The following is a 23771-nucleotide window of genomic DNA, read 5'->3' as shown; positions in this document are numbered from 1 at the left end:
CACCATAAACCGACCACGACCAGGTGCTCCTCRCAAGATTTCTGACAGAGGAGTGAAAAGAATTATCAGAAGAGTTGTCCAAGAGCCAAGGACCACTTGTGGAGAGCTTCAGAAAGACCTGGAATTAGCAGGTACGTTTGTTTCAAAGAAAACAATAAGTAATGCACTGAACCACCATGGCCTGTATGCACGCTCACCACGCAAGACTCCACTGCTGAAGAAACAGCATGTTGAAGCTCCTTTAAAGTTTGCTGCACAACATTTAGACAAGCCTGTGTAATACTGGGAGAATATAGTCTGGTCAGATGAGACCAACATTGAACTGTTTGGATGCCAGAATACACATCATGTTTGGAGGTCAAATGGCACTGCACATCAGCCCAAAAACACCATACCAACAGTGAAGTTTGGAGGTGGGAACATCATGGTGTGGGGCTGTTTTTCAGCATATGGTACTGGCAAACTTCAAATAATTGAAGGAAGGATGAATGGAAAAATGTAGAGAGACATTCTTGATAAAAATCTGCTTCCATCTACCAGGATGATGAAGATGAAACGTGGCTGGACATTTCAGCAAGACATTGGGCCTCATGCAAGAACATGTTCGTATTCTTATCCTAAATTTCTCTTACTTTTGTTCGTACAAAGGGTTCGTACGAACATGTCACGTCAGATTCAACAAACTCTTCTATCTTCAGGAAAAGTGTGTAAATGAGCTGCGTAAATTACACCCGATCGTATCCAGGTGCTCGTGCACGCGAGAGGAGMTTAGCATAATTACCACCCCAAAAACATCATATAAGGCTGTTTCCTTGCCTCAGATACAAGGAAGTGTCCATTCATGAAAAATGACAGCGAAAACTAAAAAAATAAAAACTTTACGAGTTCAGAGATTGAAGTCCGTCTGTCAGAGATCCAGAAAAGAAAATCTGTCATTTTTAGCAGGTCAGCTGTGGAATAAAAATAGCTGCTAAAAGTATAAACAACTGTGTTAAATCATTTTCATTTATTCAGAAGACACAGCGCTGCGCACCGTCCAAACACACTCATCCAAACACAATTAAATTCACTCTATCCAGAAGACAATTTATCAGGATAGCATTTTTTAAGTAATAACTCAGAATAAAATAGGAGTAACGACTTTCTTACCTTTTTTAAAAATGTAGTGAGTAGAAAGTACAGATAACTGTTTAAAAATGTAATGAGTAAAAGTAAAAAGTAGGCTGAAAAATAATTACTCAAGTAAAGTACAGTTAACCAAAATTTATACTTAAGTACAGTAACAAAGTATTTGTACTTAGTAACTTTACAACTCTGTATATAACAGGCCTTTTTGTGACCAAATACCATTTTGCCAGATAAATTTAATACCCTTTAAACACTTTGGTGTTTCCAGACACACTGAAGGCTTTAACCTGTGCTAAAGTCTGACGTGTTGGGATTTATGAGAGCAAACCTCGTGTACAAACATTAATAGTTTGTGTCAGGGGATGGAAGGGTTAGAGATCAAGAACAGTTTGTAAGCATCAACATATACTGACAGGAAAAAAAAACACAAAAGGAAAACCACCTGCAGCCAAGCAGAGGATTCACATAACATGAACAGGACCAGTGGGTCCGGCTGATTTCAGGCAGGTGGTACGCCTCGTTCTTTGTCTAAGCGCTCCAGATTATGACTGCGTTCATTGTTTCAGCTCTTGCTGATGAAGTCTGATCAGTGTTTTAATGATTAATCAACTGCCGACTGCAAAGATGTGATTTTCCTTCTCTAGGGTTTGGGTTGGGTGCCAGACTTTTGGATCAATGTGAGGTAAAACATTTACCTCTCATAAAAAAGGTATTGACATTTAAAATGGCTTTTTCCTACATTCAGACATGTCTGAATTCACTTATTTCTTCTGTAGGTGTAACAGAGACGGGCCAACATAAATCTGTGGTTTTTTTTTCAAGGCTTATAGCCTAAACACTTCAGTCCAGACTCACAAATAGCTCCCGGTGACAACCAAGGTAAAGCAAAGCATTTTATTGCAAGTATTAGTCAAAGATACACTTCAAACTGAAGCAAAGCAACACTAAAAAGGCCAACAAACTATAGGAGAGTTACAAAAGAAAGACATTTAAAACTGAAAGGAATAGAGCTGTTGGTACAACAGAGCCTTTGCTAAATACTGAGACATGGATCAGTTTGTGTTGACTGCTCAACGTTTACGTCTGTTTGCTGGTGCCTCGCTCAGAAGTATCAGAGCCCATGATCTTTAGATTGCTACAATGAAGGAAAACTGTTTTTCTTTTTTTTTTTTTTGAACAATCAGAACACAAAGTGTTTCAAATCCTTGGCCACTGTTTATCTGCCATCAAAGCATTTTGTGTGAACTATCGGCATCWGGAGCCTAATCTCTTCTGCAGTATTTGGTTTGAAATCTGCTGGAATGCAAATACAAAAAAATAAAATTAAAAAATATAATTAAAAAATAAAAAATTACGTGGGCCATGGGAGTAAACATATTGTTAAACATTTATAGACCAAAAACTATTTGGTTCACAAAAAAAGGTCAAAGGGTCTTTTCGCTTTGGAACATGTTTGACAACACTCAAAAAGGTCCATGTCTCTGATCGTCTGATGGGCTGAAGGACAACCAACAGTAAAAACAAGAGCATGAAAAAAAAATTATCACAACACAATTCATTCTTGGTTCTTATTACAGGCACAGGTCTCTGTAATCCAGCACTCTGAGGAACCTTGTGGGTTCTATTAAAGTCCAGGTCAAACTGTGTGTGAAAAACAACTAGACCGATGGTTTCCAAACGCCGTTTGACCCAGACCTGTTTTTTTTTTTTTTTACATTAAAACAGATGAGATGGAGCAACATTTAACAGTTTACACTTTGTCACAAAGTTCTCCAACAATGATAGTGGTTTACATGAGAAGTGAGAAGAGATGAGGATGCCAGTTAGGAGTCAGGACAGATCAAGTACAATAGGCTAGGTTTCTTGGTAGGCCACCCAACAAAGGCTTTGCAAGGTCACAGAGAATTCTGACTTGTTGTGTAAGAACACACTTAAGGCTGAGGCATGTCTTCTCCTGCGGAATGAGACCTGTTCCTGTTGTAAAAATGTTCTGGCACAAGAAAGGTAAAACTTTWAAAAAAAAAAGGAGACAAACTCTGAGGAAAAGAAGCTAAGCCTACTCAAAAGAGAAAATAAAAAAATAATAATAATTAAAAAAATATTTGCCGTTCCAACAACTTTCTTTCCTTTCTTCCACCCTCCACTTGTCCTGTACTGGCTCGGGGAATTTACATGGCTAACGTACCAATTAGCAGCTTGGGATGAAAAGTCAGCTTTTCGACACTCAGGTCAGCGTGGTTCACAAATGGTTCCCTTCGTCAGAGATGAGCTGCAGCATGTGGGGAGTTTGACCCYCTCACGTGGTTAAACCAAAGTGGAAAGGGTAAAGAAAATGAGGGGGAAAAAAACATCGAGGATGAGAGTTGACCTGTAYATACTGTATCAGAGCCAGACGTACGACTGTGCAACAAGTCAAATCCACGCTCTTACACCCCTCAAACCCCGAATATCCCCACTGTATTGTTGTGCTTGCATGTCTAAGAGAATAAGGCATCAACATGAAGTAGGAGGAGGGGCTTAACACGGGCCTCTTCCTCCTTGCTCCGCCCCCACCATGCTGCAAAAACGATGCAGAGACTCCAGGCCGCTTCGACGTACTCTCAATAAATACACCATAAAATAATCCGCTTATATTTCATATATATATACTCAAAGAACAACACATTTAAATAGGACAATAAAAGTCGGCTCAAGAACAATATTTCAAAATTGGATAAGTGTTAAGACAAAAACAGAATATATATATATATATTTTTTTTTTACAGTTATACCTATTTTGACTCTAAATTAGTTACTGTATAAGAATATCGCAATCAGGCATTACTCAAGCATTATATGTAATAAAAGCAATTTGCAGTTTTCTTTCATGTAGTATAACATATGCAGCATACCAAGGTAAGTGAGGTGCAGTGTTTTGAGATTTCTTGTAAAAGAAAGGATTTCAACCCTCCGGACTGAAAAGGTACCCACWGAACTACAGACGGTCCTCAGTGTTTTTAGTCGACAGCATATCGGCTCAGGACAAGATACCGCTGGGGACATATTCCCTCCATCAGGGACAAGACGCACGGCAGGGCATTGCACTACGATGGGAACTATTGCCATGGACTGCTACTAAGGCTGGGGATCAGTACTGACACTGGACCGGTTATTTTTATGTCAGTATATTAAATGTRAGGTTACTAACATGAAACAGATTAAAAGTCTCGACTGAAATTCATTTCGTTTTGAAACAGATTTGCTGTCGTAAAGCGAGAGAAAAGTTAAAAATTGTTTTTGTCGTTGCGAGTGTGCACCGTATCAAAAAAAAAAAAAAAAGGTCCAGGCTTCAAAGCTGCTTCAATATTTTGTAGCCCTGAAACATCTTGAAAAGGTACAAACTAATCCTGCTCTGATACCCGTGCTCTGGCTGTGACAAGAGTGGCAACAGAGCAGGTCCAGGTCGACGACAGAAGAGCATGAGGCACACGTTTGATGGCCGACTGCAAAGTTTGGTTGCGTACACCCCGTCGACTTATTTACGCTGAGGTCTGGATCTCCTCTTCTTGGATAGAGAAGTGGAGAAATGAAGAAACAGGGTTCGAAACCTCTTGGCTGTGTGTCTGAGTGAGAGTGGCAGTCTTTTAAAGTGCTGTGCTGTGTTTGTCAAATGTGGGATGGCGAGGGGGGAGGGGTCACGCCGTCCCTGTGTCAAAYATGCCCACCATGCTCCATCCCTGTAAACCCACCCAGATCCACAATCCACTGTACCAACAAACCACTGGTCCAATACACTAAACGCACTTAAAAAAAAAAACATTTTTAAAAAGCGATAGCTCAATCAACACCATACACTTGGCATATTATTCTACATCTATGTAGGCTTGCAGTCTAAATTACACAAAATACACGTTTGCATTGCCATCTCTAAAAAATAAACAAGTGAGTTTGTGTAAAATGCAGCCCATCCTGCACTGAGGAATTCTTATTTCTTTGATTTTACATTTTTACTTTCATTATACAGCACCATCAAGAGGAAAGGCACTTTCTCTGTGGACTTTTTCCTCGCTCCTTCGCTTCCCTCCACAAAAAAAAATAAAATAAAATAAAAATAAAAATCCGTAAGACTGATTACTGTAACTGTAAAGCACCTTACTTCAATAAAAAAACAAAAAAAACAAAACAAATTGAGACACTGACCTTGTGCAATCAATTTGACAATTTTCTTCAGCGAGTCGGTGTGCAGTGTTTGCAAATTTGAAATTAGTGTACCTTATTATTTTAATCAAATATGACAAGGCATTTTAATAAAAGAAGCAGATGAAAATCAAGAGTTTCTCTTTGCTATCAACGCAAATTAATTGAAGAAAAGAAAGATAACCAATCAAAAAAAAAAAGGTTTACTTCCACTGGCCAAAAGGCTCTTGCTTTTGTTAGCAAATAGATGCAAGAAATGACCTAAGAAAAGCTGAAGACATTTTCAAATACAGGCAAACGCAGCTGCTATGTAAACATGTGTTTCCACAACCTGAACATCTGTTTCAGACAGCAAAGATAGTGAATCAATCAACCCCATATATTCATTTAAAAGCTTCCACTGATCAGCTTCACTTCTTGCCAAAACACTGAYGCACTTAAATCAGAGAACCCACTAAACTGTCCTTCAGCTCTTACCTTTCCTACACCTTGTAGGGGGATTGCTTGAAATTGTGCGGCCATGGAATGTAATCCTCTGGCACAGGGGAGTAAATTTTTAGAAGCCGAATAAGATTATTGGCTTTGTCACACAGCAGATTTACCTCGAGGCCAAGGCTCTGAATTTGTGTGCTCTTGGAAGTGGCTAAAAYACGGAGGTCGGTAAAAGAAACAGAGGTCGCAATGTGAAGCAAATCCTCCCGAAGGATTTAACGCAAAAAGCAACGGAGGACTAGCGCACGTTGCCGAGTTGTTCTTTGATCACGTGTCTTTGAAATGGATTACTGAAACCTTCAAAAAAAAAAAAAAAAAAAAAACTTGCCTAATCTTTCCCACTCCACCTCGCCACATTAAGGAGCAGGCATCAGCACCAGTCAGAGGAGAACCGAGAACATTCAGGAGAACAGCATCGACAGAACCGACTCGTCTTCTGTTCTCCGYTTTTTGTCGTCACAACAGGATGTAAAGCAAAGACTTTCATATGCAAACCCCGTCTCCTCTACAACTTCCAACTGCATGAACATTAACAGTAGGAGAAATAAGTATTAAGCATCTTGCGAGACCTTTTTTTTTTAACATCAAAGAAAGAGGTGGGTTAAGTCCTCATCTCCTATCAATAACAGGATGAGTCCAAACACACGTCACTAGGTCCAACAAGCCCACCACTGTTCACACATACAGGATACTATACATTATACACTGACACAGGAACAAGTCAACAGTCAGTTGCAATAATAAAACTTTGTTATTTTTTTAACTATTACTTCTCATGATACATTTATTACTAAGATTGATAATTAGATTACATTTTTTTCCTGTTAGCAAAAATAAGTGGTGTGCATTACATAACTTAAAATGTACAAATATATTTTTATTCTGGCTTTTTAAAAAGGCTTTCAGATACTAGTGAAACAACAAAGGCTCAAACCCACTGGCATCCACAGTGGAAGGCAGTCAAATSCAACAGAGGCAGGAGCCTTCTTTAAACCCCACCGTCCAATCAAACACCAGCTGCTGTACCGAATAAAAACTCTCAACGCTGATCTAAACCAAATTAAAATCATGCACCTWCGCTAATCTTACTAAAAAGGTATAAAACTTATAAATCTAAATGTTTCTGAAGCACCCTCTCCYGTCCCTCCGTTAGTGAGGTTAAATGTTTGTTTTTTCATTACCTTTACCTGCTCATAGTCTCTTATACAGAGGCTCAGCTCAATGTCTTAGAGTAGCACCATGCCTGTGTTCAGTCCAGAAACACATGCTTCTTTTAGTGCAGATAACTTTCTTAAAAACACCCCCCTACACACACACACACCCCCAACAAGCTCCAGGTCGTCAGCAGAGGAGAAAAGCGAACCGAAACCTCTTTCYGCACGACGCTTTTCAAGCCAACAAGCAGAAGGGAGGTGTGGCGCGCACGYGCCGATCCCGCAGCGAGCCACCTCCGTTTGGTCTCTTGGGTTTTCTTTTTGACGCCGATAAGGCACGAGCGACGTAAAAGTCATATTTCTGCTGTAGCTGTCCCGTCRTCCGCTCGACTCCTCTGCCGCGCTTTGAAGCAAGTCCCGATTCACGGCTAGTTACATGGGCAGGAATTTCACCGTTTTGTGGACTTGTAATTTCTATTAAGTGAAAAATGTTACYGAATGAACTGGCTAAACTCCATGCCCATTAAGCCTAGTCTACTTGTATTCCCCCCCATAAACACAATGTAGCAGCTGGATTCATGTCTTTGTAATTAGGCAAAAAAATAATAAAAACGCTCCGAAGCAAAGCCAACACTCATGTTACAGGCATTTAGAATACACACTTTGATCTATAGGACATCTGAATGAGATGTATAGTCAGTAGATGGATGATAAGAATGAGAGGCATCAGGTGAAAACGTTCTTGCTTCAAAAAAAATCCTGCTTATATGTTGGAGTATAACTTTTGATCAGGGAAACAACTTTAGACAATCAAAGCTTTCTGCCAGGCACTTGAATACTACGTCATTATGGCCTTAATACTCCACTCTGATGTCGTCAGGTGAAAAACTATTGAACAGGAGTTCGAAAGGTCAAACATAGTCTGAAACCACAGGGGAGCATTAAATCCTTCAGTTCAAGTAAAAAACACAAATCACTGAAACTGTTGCAACATTTTAACCTAACAGTAAGGAAAAGGTAAAAAAAAATAATAAATGTGCTGCTCGTTTGACTCACAGAAAAGAAATGCAAAAAAAAAAAGAAGAAGTGGCAAAACATTTGTCCTCGTGAGGAAACTAATGAAATATTTAACTGCTACGAGTCGTTCAAGTCCCCTAAAATCCTCGTCCCTTCGCCCAACTGATTATTGCACTAAAAGGAAACCGTTGACACCGTTAATCTAATTATCTAAACCTAATTTATCCCCAGTCTCGAACACAAAAGGGAAATGTAAAAGAAAGCACTGAGGGAAATGAATGGATGATGATTGCTGAGATTATAAAAACAAAAAGCTTTACATAATAAAGTCATTAAAAAAAAGGTAAAATCATAAAACATTTCACATAATGAAGAAACAACTAGATTAAAAACAGTGTTTACACTTAAAACATACCCCATAGATGGTTGCATTTCAGCAATTGATATATCAGCCAATATAAACTGCACCAGTTCAAACAAGACAACCGACTGGTTTGACTTGTGACTTCAGGGGGGGGCATTTATACCTCGTCGCCAACAGATGGCAGTGTGCTCAAAAATATTTGTCTCAAACAAGAAACTAATGAGAAGTGACAAAAGGAAAGAGAAAAAAAAAGTGGCAACGTGGGAGGACCTGCGGTCTGTAAAACTGTACTCCAAGAYGACTGAAGTTTCAAAAGGTTGGGGAATTTCAACAAACTACAGTAAAATAGAAAGAATGTAAAAGTGCTGCTGCTCAAACYGACTTGAGGTACTAGAAATGGCAAAAAGAGCAGAATAAACTATTAAAAAAAGGTCCACGCCAGAGGAGGGGAAACGTAAAAAGAAACAAAGATAAAAACACCTTTAGGAGACAAACGGGAGGGGAAAAAAAAAACAGGAGGGGAYATTAAAAAGGGGCCTAATAAGAGAGGAAATAAACTAGTTGGCTGGTTTAATATTGCATAATAGTGCTGAGTTTCTGTCCTGTTTGTTTTTAAAGCAGCGATTGCATCCTCAGTCCAGTGTGGGGGGGTGCCTTCTCCCCTCGCTCCTCCCTGCTATCCTCTGCACAGTGTCAGGTCCACATTGACTAGGCATGTTGTGTGTGTGTGTGGGGGGGGGACATGCACCTGTGAGAACTTCTTGACTGGCGAGCCAGACGTGCATGGCTGTTTTTGTGTTTGTGTGTTTGTGTGTGTGTTAAAGGGGGTAATGTTTGAAGAAGGTGGTGGTTGTTCACTCAGGCGAAGTACATGGTCCTCAGAGTGTCGTGGTGAATCTGAACAGCTTTGGCCAGCGCCTGGGGATCACGACCGTTACTCTGACCAGAAACATGACTGCCTTCAGCGCTGCGGACAGAAAAATGACCGGTTGTAGCAAACAGACTTTATTCAAAACAAATACTGAAAAACAGATGGTTATTATGTTATTTCCATTTTCATTTTATACTCCAAAAATGAGAAAATGGTCCATCGTTTTATTTTTCTTAAACCAAAAATTAAACGTCATCATTATCAGATCATTTAAGATGAATATAGTTAAATAACATTAACAGGTGGTTGTCTGTAAATAAACAAATTGTTCGCTAATAATTTTTGCCTTTTTTTTTTTTTTAAATCCAACCTCCGACAGTATTGTTTTAATATTACTGAGCCCTCGAGGGGACATGGGGGATTATTTTACTTTTTGCGTTTCAACGCAAAAGTATTGCATTACCTCGCAATACCTTTGGCGTTCCCTCGCAAAAATCATTTATCACTGTTGTGCCTGCYGGTTTATTAACAAACTCACATGTTCACCATTAGCGAGTTAGCCTAYTGCTTTAATTCAGCTTCAGAATGAATATATCACAGCTACGCATGGAAGTATGTCATATGCCGATATTTTAACACAGTGCAGCCACGCAACATCAATATCAATTTCACGAACTTGTGGCGATACATCCTRTTTTGGTAACCGGATATTTCAAAATAAAAGTCTGATTAAATTCAGTTCACATACAAAATAATCTTTTGCGTGGGAACACAAAACAATTTTGCAAGGTAACGCAATAGTATTGCGTGGGAACGCAAAGGAAAAAAAATCCCCCCATGTCCCCTCGCGGGCTCCGTATAATATAGCTAGTCAAGCTATTTTCTTTAAAAAATATTTACCTAGCTCCATCTTAAAATGGTCTGATAACAGGATAAATAAGCACATTTAACTTTATAACCAGGCAATAAATAATGACTAATTTTACTTTTTTTTTCATCAACAGGTGTCATCTGATTCAAACAATTCCCTGGAGCGTCTGGTGGTTTTAGTACACAAAACCTTTCTCCAAGAGGTCAATTCAAAAATACTTTGATCCCAGAAGGAAATTAGGTCCATGGTGAAGAACTTAAAGCCATAGCAGGTTTACCAAGGACAACGTTGAGTTGTCATTACAGTGTTAAACTAGAACACCCACCAGTTTTTAAACCGAAAATCAAAATGACCAAAAAAGTACACGGATCTAACATCCAGAGCTGAAAAACAAAGCTGGGCAATTTCATTTTATTTTTTACCTGTCATGCTCTTTGTCCACCAAATGGTAGCGGGCACGGAAGGCCACCAGGTGGGCGTAGTAGGCAGGTGCAGGGATGGAAACTGAGCGGGTACAGCGCACATAGGTGTGGCACAACTGGTAGGTGAGCAGCTGGAACTCGTCAGCAGTAAAACAATTGTCATCCCACAGTACATGGTAGTGGGAGGGCCGACTGGTGCCCTGAGGACGAAGAGACAAACGGTGCGTTGACAAGAGAAGTGATTAGGTCAAATGACCTCATCTTAAAACAAGAAGAAAGATTTGTGGTAGTTGGAACAAACCAGACAGGCACTCAAATTATTATTATTATTTTTTTTGAAAAGTATGTGACAAAATGGCAGCAGATTGTGAATATAAGGAAATTTAAATAAGATGTTCTAACCTGTATTCCAGCGTGACTGCAGAGGTAAAAATCAAACTCGTAGGGGTGTGTGATGTCCGTATCCACAGTAGTACCAGCAGGAATGTTTCCACTGCGTCCAACCTTACACAGCAAAGATCATAACAGTTAGTCCATAATACAGCCAGGTAAATAAAATAAATAAATAAATAAAAGCATGCAAACAAGCAAACAAACAGAAAAACTTTTAAAGCACTATATGATAAAAAATGTAAAAATTCTACCAATAAAATTTTTAAAAAATGATGGCGCAACCATTAAAAATGCTCATCCCGTTCTTCCCAAAACAGCCAATTATATTCATAAAGCCCTTGAGAGCTTAGTGCTCTGCACGAAAATGCCTGTGGAAAAAAAATCAGGTTATTACTGAGTTGGTCTTACTCAGGAGACACTGAGTGCCCCTTCAGAGCTATTGGTCTGGGTTGGGCCTAATGCTTAAATCGAATGCAATTACACAGGTTAGGAGGGGTAACAGTCCAATTATCTACAAAAAGGGTAAATAAAGACRACCATTTTCAGTACTTATTGTGCTAATAAAGAGCATAAACTAGAACGATCTCCTTGTACAACTTYAGCAACTGGCAAGTTTTCAGTTTCTTCACATTCATGATAAATGAACTGATTCTGAACTGATTCTCTAAATCAGGCATAAATCAAATCCTGAAAACGTTTGACAATATAAACATTTTTTATTGTTACMCATAAATCCCTTCATATAGTAAAATGCACATATGGCATTACAAAATTCAGGGATGTATCAGCACATTGCAGTGGCTCTTCAACTCTGCTCAGTTTAATTACATCATCAAACATCTGATAATGCAGAGGTAACATCAGTTAAACCACAACACCCATCATTAGCTCTAAAGCAACACTTGTTGGCTCTCATTTGTAGGGGTGTAAGAAAATATCGATACACTGAAATATCGCGATATTTCATTTCCCAATACTGTATCGATATTCTAAAGCCCTGTATCGATTTTTAATTAAGGTTTAAAATGTCGACCTTCTTGCCAACTGTTCATTTTTATGTTGTAGTTCAGCCTCTGACCACTAGTTGGCAGCAGTGAGCCAGCCATTTGGCTCCTCTACCTCTTGAGCGCCAGAGAGTAAGGGTAGCATTAGCATTGTAGGAGACAATGTAAGCATTGTAAGTAAACATTAGCTTTTTTTTTCAGTAAGAGGTTTTTATTTAATAGAATTTTTTGGACAAAAAAAATCGCAATATATCGCAATGTATTGCCTTGCTTACAGTATCGCAATATATCGGGATATATCGTATCGTGACCCCTCTGTTATGATATGTATTGCATCACCAAATTCTTGCCAATACACAGCCCTACTACTCATTTGTAATAAAAAAGCAAATGACATCATCCTCTATATTTGTGTAAAGCTTTCTCACGTTTTCAAAAAGTAACTTTAAAAGACCAAAGCTGTGTTTATTTTACATTTTTGTAAAATCACAGTACATCCTTGAGTGAAATGGAAAACTTCAGCCAAAAATGCAGACATTTTCTTTGCATAATTGCTTCACACAAGAASTGGACGGACAGCAAACCATGAAAATACAAAACTGCTTTTAATGCTTTCACAGGAGCGGAGGCATAAAAGCAATATTGACCAAGTTTAATAGGAACAATTATTTTTGTTCTATTCAAAGAGCTCTGCAGGGTTTTTCTCCGTGCCCCGCTCCCTCCTCTTTTGAGCACGTGCRTTGGTAACTTACTCTCTCGTTGCGGTCGGCGCAGAAGAGGCGTGTATGGTGGCGTTTTTGCACAACAATGTAGGTAATGCCTGGCTGGTACTCCTTCTCCAGGCTGATACAGGCCTCACGGATAGCCAGCAGCTCATAGTACAGCACCTGAGTTAGAAGAGAAAACTCTGCATGAGGTATTTATGAGGGGRAAAATAAAACAATTAAATGAAACTGTGTAAATTCATTCTTAGAAGTTCAAATAACTGGTGTARAAGTACACAACAAACACTTCACTGCATATGAAAAACTAATAACAAAAAGGGAATGTGATCAGCTTTCAGTTCATTTCTGCAAATGATAGAAATGTACCACTAGAGGTTGCTGTACACACTTATTCCAACAAAGAGTTTAGCTTTTATCATAATATAAACAGCTGATTATWTTACACACAATTCAAGCACAAACACTAAAGCTGTGGCAGGACCCAATTAATGTAGCAGCTTCTGTTACTGTCTCAGACATTTGGCACTGCAGGGTTACAAAAACCACTAAACGTCTAGCAAATCAACAGTAGTGTTCCTACTACTGGACCTAATTAACTGTTAGGAATACTTAAGAAACCTCATCTCACAATCATTCTTTTAATATAAAAGCTTTAGCTTTGCATCAAAAAACTACATTTCTAAGAAAATAAAACATTAAATAAAATGTAAATATTCAAACATTTTCAACACTACATTTTCAAACCTGAGCTCATTTTGACAACATAACTTTGACAGTAACCTGGTGTTTAATTCACCTGCTGAGTAACAGTAAAGCTTTATTTTTAAAGGGAGAAACGGCAGCAAACCTGTCTGAACTGGCCTTCTGAAACTCCGTCCCTGTAGAAAATGATCCTGGTCGGCTTGTAGCGGGTTGATTTGTAGAACTGGATGAGCAGCTCCCGCACCATAGAGGCCAGGTCCTGGATAACCTCCTGCCTGGGTCTCTGGACACGCACAGTGGCACAGTACCTGCTGGGGTGGGCGTCCATGCTGCCGACCACCTGGAAGAGATAAATGAAGAGGAGAAGGGGCAACGATGATGAATCAGAAGGAAAAAAAAGGTAAAAATGTTGCAATGTCAGTGTTGTGAGTTATAGATTAAACTGACCGCTGCAATTGAAGGCTTCTTCCCGTCTCCAGCTGGTGGATGTGTGACATCTGCTCCCAGGAAGATAACTGGCTGCTGAAACACTGACGGTCTGAGGATTAAGAATTGGCATTAGGAGGAGTGGAAACAAACTGTATAATGATTAACGCTCTTAAAAACTGATTAAAAACATATTGTAGAAACATTTCAAATGCATACGATAAAGTAAACTAAGAAGAGTTAGAGGACTTGCCTTTGATGAGGCACCAGGATGTTGTTTATGCCTCCCAGCTTTACGTTGATCTTGAGGCAGAGGTTGGAGAGCGTCTGAGGCGACGTCTTCACTACATTCTTCACCTGAACACACTGGGTCGCCATGCCGAGCAGAGTGTCTCCCACTCGTTTCACCTCCGCTATAGAGGTGTCACCAAAGACAATTTAATTTTTTTATTTTTATTATTTGTTTTTGCACAGCTGGAAGTGCACCTCTGGACTAAAACATGTTAGCGGCTGAGCCGTTTTCTAACCATAGACTGGAGTTTTCCCGGGCAGGATGACGATGATGAGTTGTAGTCCGGCATAGGTGTTCTTTAGGTGTCTGAACATGGGCTCCACGCTGTCGGCTCCCTGGGCGTATTTACAGAAGCATGGCTGGCCTTGGATGGGCATCCCAGCATCCTTTGAGATTTTACGCAGCTGGTCTGTGAAACCCCTGTATAAGTGACGAAAGCGAGTAAAAGGACTTAATTTAATAACACAATAATCCATACAGTAATGATATTCACATATAATAGTAATATAATAATAATCACATTGATGTCATTTCCTCAAACAAATATTTTGGAGGACTTAGAAATTTTAAGTGCTCTTGCAGTGTTTCAAACTTCAAATGATCTGTTAGTTGTCTCACTGACTATATGATCATAAAACCAGATCTGCAGTGTAGATATTGATAAGAAAAACAGATAAATTAGGTGGAACTAACTAATATATTCAAATGACTGCGGTAAGTTTCTTTTTTTTTTTTGTTGTTGTTTTTTTCTTTTTTACACTGGGTGTCACATCGAAAGAAAAAATCTCACTTGAGAATTTCTTCCCGACACTGCCTCTGTGTGGCGAAGCAGGCAATAGCCCACATCTTGATCTCCACCCCAGTGTGGAACTGCTTGCCCCTCATGTCCCACACCCCGTGGCTGGGTGTGGCTACAGTGCGGTTCTGGAACAACATCACAGTCTCAGCATACGTACTGAAGATCGCACAAGCACAAACAGAACTCGCGCTCACAGCACTTGCGCTTAAACAATCAGAAGCACAAACGCAACCTCAGTCAGAAGTAAAAAACAAACWAACACACAAACGACCATGCATTCTGCATTCTCCCCACCCGTCTGCACATGAATTCACTCTTGGACATAAAAACAAAAGAAACAAAACATGCATGTGTGAGTTTCTACAAGACAGAGACAACTACTACTTTTAAAGTTTTAATATAATACTACATCTTATATCTTAGCTGGGATGCAATAAAGCAGGTAAGGTGTATTTTGTAAATAGCTACTTTACAGTTTAAATACTGAGTAAAAATATTTAAAGCTGCTTTAAGCATTAATTGTGTGAATGCTTCATCGCATTCACACAATTGAAATMATTTTTTTCATCCGTATGTTTTTCGGCATCCAACTCGTTCCACAATTTTTGCGCTATTTCAGCAGTTCMTATAACAAAACGTTCAGCTCATTCATGTGAGGGGTGCTATGACTTTTAGTATTTCAGCTATTTATATTTTTTTAGCCACTGAAAATGAATGGAGCTGTTTTCAACATCCTTGAAATAATGTAAAATGTTTTTAAATCAGCACCTTACACATTTTGTTCTGGTTATGCTCTTTTTTTTAATTCCTTGTGCTAATTTTAGCTACTTTTTTTGCCTAATTTTAGCTTTTTTCTGCTGTTTCAGCTAAAATTCTACTTCTTTCTATTCTTCTGATTTTTCTACTTTTTTCTGCCTTTTTCTGTTACTTTGTGCTATTTATGCTTCTTGGAGATGCTTTCTGCTATATTCAAGTATTTGCTGAAATTTTAGCTAATGTTTAGCTGCTATTAGCTAAGGTTAGATTTTATAAGCTAAATACACATGTTTGTAGCTATTGCAACTTTTTTCAGCTAAGGTTAGCAAACTTGTGCTCCTTATGCTAATTAAATAATTTCCAGCTACTTTTTAGCTGTTTTACTGAAAATTTCAGCTGTTTTAGTTATCAGTGTGCATTGCCACACTATTGTGACTCGTTTCCCATCCAAGTCATCTCCACTTTGGCACTCTTCTCCTCCTGCATACTTTGTCCTAGAGCTGCCATTTTAATTTATATCTGTAAAGCTCCTGTGCCAAATAATGACTTTTTGAAATATTAATGTTTAAAATCATATAATGGCAGTCAATGGAGCCTTGTATTGGTCCAATACCTTGCTGTATATACTCAGTACTGAACCATAGTTTAATAATATTTAAACTCAGTAGTTCAGTGATTACAATACTAATATGATTGTATTTTGACGTTTTACAAAAATCTTGTCCTAATATTACTCTATTGTTGTAATATTATGCAGTTAAGCGTCAACAATTGCATTGGCAATGTGGCCTCTTTCTGCACAAATACAAGCCAACCCTWGGCAGAACCATCTGCCACAGCTCCAATGGTCTAATGGTTAACTCTATGGGCTTTCATGTGGGAGATCTGGGTTCAAAACCCAGCTACAGCAACTTTAACAAAAAAATCACTACAAACTTCATATTATCACACAATTACCATAATTGCAAACACCTGCTGACTTGACAGGCACAAAYTGRTATAGAAAACACATTTGAACTTGGTCACAGTTMATTCTGCAAGTCCACTGCTGCAGGCAAAGCCATGCTGCAATGACAYGCTACATGGCAATGCACACTTGTTTTTACATCGTAAAAACCCATGTCTAGTTTTACTACGAATTATCATTTTTATGTAATTTTATGCCTTTTTCTGTTTTAGTTATTTTTCAACTATAACTATTTCAACTGGGTGCYAATTTCAAATTGTGGCTGCTACCTTTAGCTCATTTTATGCTAATTTTAGCTACATTATGCCACTTTAGCTATTATTCTGCCTTTTTCTACTTTTAATATTTTTTTACAGCTCCCTAGTGCTATTTATGCTTCTTACAGAATTTTTCAGCTATATTCAGCTATTTTAGCTCTTAGCTTCTAGCTGTTCTGTTTTCAACTACATTTGTGCTTCTTTTTACTGTTTTTCTGCAAAGTTAGGCTTTTTTGCTTCTTTCAGTTTTTCAAAGTGAKCTCACATTTTCCTATTAAATATTTTCAGCTCAATTTCAGCAGCTTTCAGCTTACATTTTCAGCATGCATTTTCACAGGAAATGCGATTTCTCTAGTTAAAACTAGTTTAGTGTCAATAAGCTGCCTCGATTTTTTTTATAAAGTAAATCTATTTCTTACAGAAAAGTTAAGCAATTACAATTTAGTCATTTAAAAAAAGATATTCTAAAACAACTTTAGCACCTACACTTTATTCTTTTGGAAACGTAAAAAAAAAAAAAGGTTATATTAACAAGATTTATAATACAAGTCAAAAAAGACAAATAATTAAATAATTAAACTCTGAATTACAAACAGAAGCCAGTGTGTTAGTCCCCCACATAAACAGAAGGGGAAAGCGTGTCAGACAAACAGAGAGAATGGGCGTGATTTAAAAGAAGGGTACCATAAAGTGCTCAGTGCTCACCCTGCCGCCGTACTGCAGCATGGGGGCGGGTAGCACTCGCCCCGTCACGTGGGCCATCTCGTCGCGCACTTTAAACTGGAACTCTTGGACAAACGGGTCGGCTTCATAGTTGGCACTGCGCACCTGCGAAGAGGAGGAGGCAGAAATCTTAAAACATCTGACGTTTCCTTTTTCAACTAACTGCGGATTATTTTGTTTAAATTAAGAAGCTTGTTATTCCTCCATTCATATGTTTGAACACTAAACATGCTTTTGCATGCTTATTTGTAATAAGTGTAAAGTCAGCATGACTGTCTGATTATATAATAATTAGAGCTCAAAAACTGTTTTACTTTTTTTTTCCCCCTTCATGCCGATCAGCCTCATACCAGGTTTGTGTGTTTATAGCCAGTGAACGGAGATACTGTATTTAAATATAATGTGCATTAAAAAATTATGGCTGTTAAATGTGGGCTGCGTTAACACGCCCAGCAGTAATAATATTAATAGAACTTGTAATTCCATATTTTGTATTGTGAAGACGAGTAAGGATGGAAAAGTTGTGAAACATAATACCAGTCTTCAGGACCTTATTGAAACTCTATTAGGATATCCAAATGTAATACAGAATTTATTACGTAGTTGTGACAGGCACAACTTATCGGTTCATGCTTCAACCATGCCATCCAGCCAGCGGTGCATGGAAACACRGTCATGTTTATCAKGATTTGTTGTACTGAACTCCAATCATTTTGCTTCTTAGACAACAGCTCGAGGGACATGGTTAAATAAGCTAACGACACATTAAATGTGTATAGCTAATCTCATTGGAGCCAGAGGCAGGCCGTTTTTCACTTTCTATAAACAAATGCTGCAGACACTGTAGGAGATTTGTATTAAAAGCCATTTGGAATGAGGCTGTTTTTTTGTCCGTGGGCAGATTTGCACTGTAATTGCCTAGTGTGATAGAAAAGCACAAAGACATGCCTCTGGTATTAAAAAACAAAAACATAAAATGAGAGGTGAGGTGATTATTAAATTAGTCTTTTAATAAAATCAGGAGCAGCACGGCGTCAAAACTTTGAGAGAATGAACTTCCCATAAAAGTGACAGCTTCATTTTGAAGGGATCCCCGATTAGTTGTAACTTTAGACTTTATTTGATAAACATATATTTTAACTGTAAAATTAAGACCATAAAAATACTGTAGCTGTTTAGTTTTGTAAATTTTAAAATATATTCTTTAACATGGATGAAGCCATTTTATTTACATGCAAAGCATTCTGGGTAAATGATGACATGGATAGGTCATCGGTGTGAGGCTGCTAGCGAGCTATATCCACCCTGAAGGTTAATCTTGGACAATATCTGATGATCGACTCTTTTAAATGAATCCAGAGAGCGTTGACAGAGAGGAGAAGGTAGAAATGACTCAGCCTGTAACTGAAAATATGGATGGAGGACAACAGAGCTGCTTCATGGAAGAAGAACCTCAGCTTAGTCTGTTAGCCTTTGTGCTAGCACTGACGCTATATTGCCTTATATGTATTAGCTCAGCGCTAGCGCGACAAACAAGCTAAACTGAGGTCCTCCATCCATATTTTCAGTTACAGGCTGAGTCATTTCTACCTTCTCCTCTCTGTCAACGCTCTCTGGTTTCATTTAAAAGAGTCGATCATCAGATATTGTCCAAGATTAACCTTCAGGGTGGATATAGCTCGCTAGCAGCCTCGCACCGAGGACCTATCCACGTCATCATTTACCCAGAATGCTTTGCGTGTAAATAAAACGGCCCCGTCCGTGTAATATATTTTTAAACTTTTAGTTTAAAAATTAGAAAAACTAAACATCCTACAGTATTTTACAGTCTTTATTTTACAGTTAAAACATATGTTGATTAAATAAAGTCTAATGTTACAACTAATCGGGGATCCCTTTAAAGATTCTATATTCTCACTGCATTTCTGTTCAATGGTAACTTTAAAGCACAAAGAGTTTCTGTTCACACAGATTGTTTTTGTCTTCAATTTAGTTTCCACTAATTGTAGCCTTTGACCTCAGATATTAGCTTTTCTTATTCGACAATAAAATTTMCATTTTAAAGGATGCATCAGTTCAAAAAGAAACTTTCGACTTAAAAAGGCAGTGACTGAAAACTCACCAGCCTGCTGATCTCCTCTTGCCGGTCAGGTGCAGAGCGAGCTGTGGCTTTRATCATTGTGGAGGTCTGATTATCTGTCAGCTTTTTAATGCACCGTTGACCAGCTACGATGTTACACACCTGAAATAAATAAAAAGGGAGCAGCATTTAAATTTATTATTTAGTCGGGGAGGGACTTCCAGAAGGCTCATCTTWTCAATGTTCCAGCAGCTGCTTTATTTCCCATTTTTGACATTTAACACAAAAAAACTGTAATCATTACAAAGTAAATGATGCTATTAAATTATTAAAGTCCGACGTGATTACYGAGTGGACTAAAAAAAGTTTGTTTTCTCTCACCTCCAGAGGCAGGTAGGTATGCTTTTGCTCCTGGCCCACCTGTAGACAGGGCAAATGTGGGTATTTGAGCTGCAGGTTGTACTTTTCCCTGAAATACTGGGCTACTGTACGTTCTACAGTCTGACCATTCTCCAACTGCAGAGGGAACCTGAGAAAAGCAAAAATGACACCAGTTTATCGGAACTGATAACTTYGTATTTTAATTAAACAAGCTCAGAATATTTGAACACAACATCAGCTGCTGCAAAATAATTCATTCAGTAATAGATGACTAATGTTGACTGCATWATTGCCCGATGAGTAGGCAGTTATTCTTGGTGTTGGATTGGCTTCTTTTTGGTTCGTGTTCCCTGCGTCCCCTCCCAAACCCACGTKCTGCCCAGAGTCTCCTGTTTTCTTCCACACCACGAGGCTGACTCACGTTTGATGGCTGGCAGGCCGGCGGGTCACGTTGCAAACACGATACTTCCTCCGCATCGTTCCACAGTGTGTCACCTCCACCTTTAAACCTGGAGAATATTACCAAAGCGTTGTAGTAACATGGAAAAGGTCTGTGGCGTGTGCTCAAGCTAATCTAGCTCAAACCCGCCCCTCTTCACACGAACGTTAAAGCAAGTTCAACCCCAGTTCGCACACACATCCCCTGCTTCACCTTTGATTTCTTTGGTGAATTTGACCCGATGAGAGTCTGTGAGAGGGCGAGGCTGCTCGTCGATGTTGTGGATATCCAGAACTTCACACATGAACTGGATCACTGGCTGGGCTTTGTAGAAAGCTGTGGCAGAGACTGGAAGRCAAAAAATAGGATCAAGAATTACTTAAGAGAAAAAGATCTGCTGTCGAGCTGCATTGGAAACATCTGCAAGAGAAATAATGGTAAAAAAAACTTATCAGGACACCCCTAGTTCTCGCTTTGCATGTAAAAGGTGCCTGACGCGCACATTAAAACAGTTGAATTTCTTTGTGATTACACATTCCTGCTCCTTTTTCCACTCAGTTTGCTGTTTGTAATTGTGTTTCAGATTTTGTTGTACTAAGTGGAATAAATACACACACACAAATAAATATACATACTTTTCATTACAATGCAAATGAGATGCAGAATTTTTGTATAACTGGCACAAAAGCTCATTTAAATAAATTTTCTAATACTCAAACCTTACTGAATGATTTGCAAACACTAGACTCCAGTTTCTACACCAGCTCTACTTGATGATGGAACGCAGACAAGAGATTTGAGGTAGCCAATTGATAAATAAMTGATGAGAGAGCAGGAAAATAAGAAAGAGAAAATTTAAAAAGAAAGTCTTGGCAAAGACTCAAAAACAGACCAGTACAAAAGCTGTATCAAGGAAATGCCCCACATAGCTTTGCTGACCCCACCAACCTCAGTCATCCAGGCAAAAGTATGCATGCGCGCACACACGCACACACACACACACACACACACACACACACACACACACCAACAGTTCGCATTTAGCCAAGAAACCACGTTCCAACATTCCGGCTCTTTATTTAAAGCTGTCCCGGACTGGAAAACAATCAATTTTTAAACTCAGCGCTCAAAGTTTTATTTAGTCTTAAATYCCACCCCTAACCTTTAACATAACCAGCTCTTTGATCTGGTGCTGCACAGATTTGGTGCTGCTGTACAATCAGTTTTTTTTTTKTTTGTTTTTTTGGGCCTGGGTTCAGTGCGTTGGTGGCTGAAACGGAGACAACTGGTGCTAAGTTCGTCACAGGATCCAAAACCAGCACTTGGACCGAACAAGTATAAAAACATTTCTCTTCCAGACTGCTTCTCGCACAATTACAATTTAAGAAATTAACAGAGAAGTATATAGAAAAATGAGATTAGCTGAATTCTGGCCAATATTTTCCCACAAACATTATTGTAAAATTAACAGCAAGTGGAGATCTGATTCCATTCTGAACAAATATATCAAAAGTATATCTTTGGGAGAAAAAATACTTAATAGCAAAGAGTCTCCATGTCATTCTAATGTATCTGTTCAATAATTAAAATCTCATTTCCCCAGCTGTGAGAGGAACAGTAAAATCCATTTCTGTGCATCAACAGACAAGAAAAATCCCATTTCTGGTTCCTGTGAATATTTGATCATTTCTAAATATGAAAAGCTTTATTCAAAATGTTCAAAATCACGCAGTGTTTTAGGAAGCAGGGAACGAATACTTTCAGAACAAAGAACAGCAGAATTCGTCTCTCACCATCAATGTTTAGCATCATCTTCCACATGGCAGGACGCACAGACTGGTGAAAACCAAACCAAACCTCCCTCCCGCCTCCCAGAGGGTGGTCGTAACCCTCAGGAGCTGAGAAAAACGAACGACCAACTGGAGTGTACCTGAATGGAGAGGAGAATTAAGCTTTAAAAAAGGCTAAGAGATTAAAAAGTGTTAGAAAATTAAAAGTCATAAATATAAAAGACAAAAAGATGAGGATGAGAACCAAATGTGACAGGAAATAACAGTAAAATGACATCCTGACTTGAGAATGTAGGTCACAATGTGTTGAACAGGTGTCACTTATCTTCTACAACAGTGATTCGACAGATTGCCTCAACCTTTAGTCAACCTTTTATTACCCTGCACAAAAGATGCATTGATAACACGGCAACTTTTACACTGAATTATACGCCGACAGTCTGTCAGGATGCCAACGTAATACCAAGCCTACAGCACCTGTGAGCAGAACTAAATGAAAGGTGTTGATAAAAAGCACCTTTTAATAATCCTCTGAAAGAGATTTTCATTACAGCTCAGACAATGTTGTGTTTGGCTGCGTCTTTTCTGAGCCTCGGGAAAGTGATATTGAGTGGAGGACGGTGTGGTGTTTTATGAGAGCCCATAAAAGACGTGTTTGATTTCCGTTTGGATCAGAGTGCTGATACTGGTGCCGCTATGAAAACACAAATACGGTATTTACTCTGTGTATTTGAGGGATCGTGTTTATTGGTTTAAGTCTACATATTGAATTAAAAGGTGCTGAAAATCTATTCAAAGTGGGTTAGTGATGTGTTAAAGTGAATTCTTTAATCGTGGACAAATAAAAAAAAGGGATTAGAGAGAACCCAGAGGTCTAGATGAAAAAAATAAAACACCACAACTCACTTCATGGAAGGGAGGTGTCGGAGCACCACGTCTACTGCGTGAACGGGGTTGGTGCTGATGGGCTTGTCCAGCTCGAGGGGTTCGGGCATGCTGCGGCCGGTCAGCACCTCGTGGAGCATGTGCCAGCTGACCAGAGACACAAACTTGATGGAGACTTTGAAGGGACGATCTTTCCCRCCCTCGCCTGGAAGAGTGACGTCAAGGTCCACCTGAGATGTAACACAGAAAAGATTGAGGGTGGGTTTCATGGTTTGGTTGATTCTAAGTCTATTGTTCTTAACACTTAAATCTTTGCATTACGTGACTTTTTTTTAGTCTTACCCCTGTGGGTGCCACAGGCAGTGGGTTGGCTGTGTACAAACTCTTCTTTCCATCATAAACTGGCCTGCGATCTCCAAAGATTGTCACCTTGAAGTGCTGCACCATGGAGTCAACCACCTCCCTGCACGACGTGAGCAGAAACAACAAATCTTTGTTACAGAGTTCATTACTGCATCAGAACCGTGAGGCCCGAAGCAATGCAACGTTAAGATTGTGCATGCAATTTTTCATTTTGTTTAGTAGAAAATGTTGTTCTAGATATACAGCCACATAAACAAAAAACTAAAGGAAAATAAAATAAAAAATATTTTGTTT

The 23771-nt window shown here is 38.9% G+C and overlaps 1 protein-coding gene across 1 annotated transcript in view; it reads right to left on the bottom strand.

Moving 5' to 3' along the window:
• Positions 1 to 2007: 2007 nt before the first annotated feature.
• Positions 2008 to 23771, bottom strand: part of LOC106532229 (protein argonaute-3) — a gene marked incomplete in the record, with an annotated part of 59177 nt that continues 37413 nt past the window's right edge. The window contains 17 exon segments of the mRNA XM_014028250.1: positions 2008 to 9298; positions 10496 to 10695; positions 10898 to 10999; positions 12645 to 12779; positions 13465 to 13659; positions 13767 to 13857; positions 13999 to 14158; positions 14273 to 14457; positions 14828 to 14961; positions 17522 to 17644; positions 19662 to 19781; positions 20001 to 20148; positions 20422 to 20509; positions 20653 to 20787; positions 22233 to 22369; positions 23136 to 23344; positions 23457 to 23573. Coding sequence (XP_013883704.1) covers positions 9190 to 9298; positions 10496 to 10695; positions 10898 to 10999; positions 12645 to 12779; positions 13465 to 13659; positions 13767 to 13857; positions 13999 to 14158; positions 14273 to 14457; positions 14828 to 14961; positions 17522 to 17644; positions 19662 to 19781; positions 20001 to 20148; positions 20422 to 20509; positions 20653 to 20787; positions 22233 to 22369; positions 23136 to 23344; positions 23457 to 23573 — 2388 coding nt within the window.

Source organism: Austrofundulus limnaeus, unplaced genomic scaffold (assembly GCF_001266775.1).
Source record: "Austrofundulus limnaeus strain Quisiro unplaced genomic scaffold, Austrofundulus_limnaeus-1.0 Scaffold736, whole genome shotgun sequence".
Lineage (NCBI taxonomy): Eukaryota > Metazoa > Chordata > Actinopteri > Cyprinodontiformes > Rivulidae > Austrofundulus > Austrofundulus limnaeus.
Note: the sequence above shows the minus strand (reverse complement) of the source record. Positions and strands in the feature narration are given on the sequence as shown.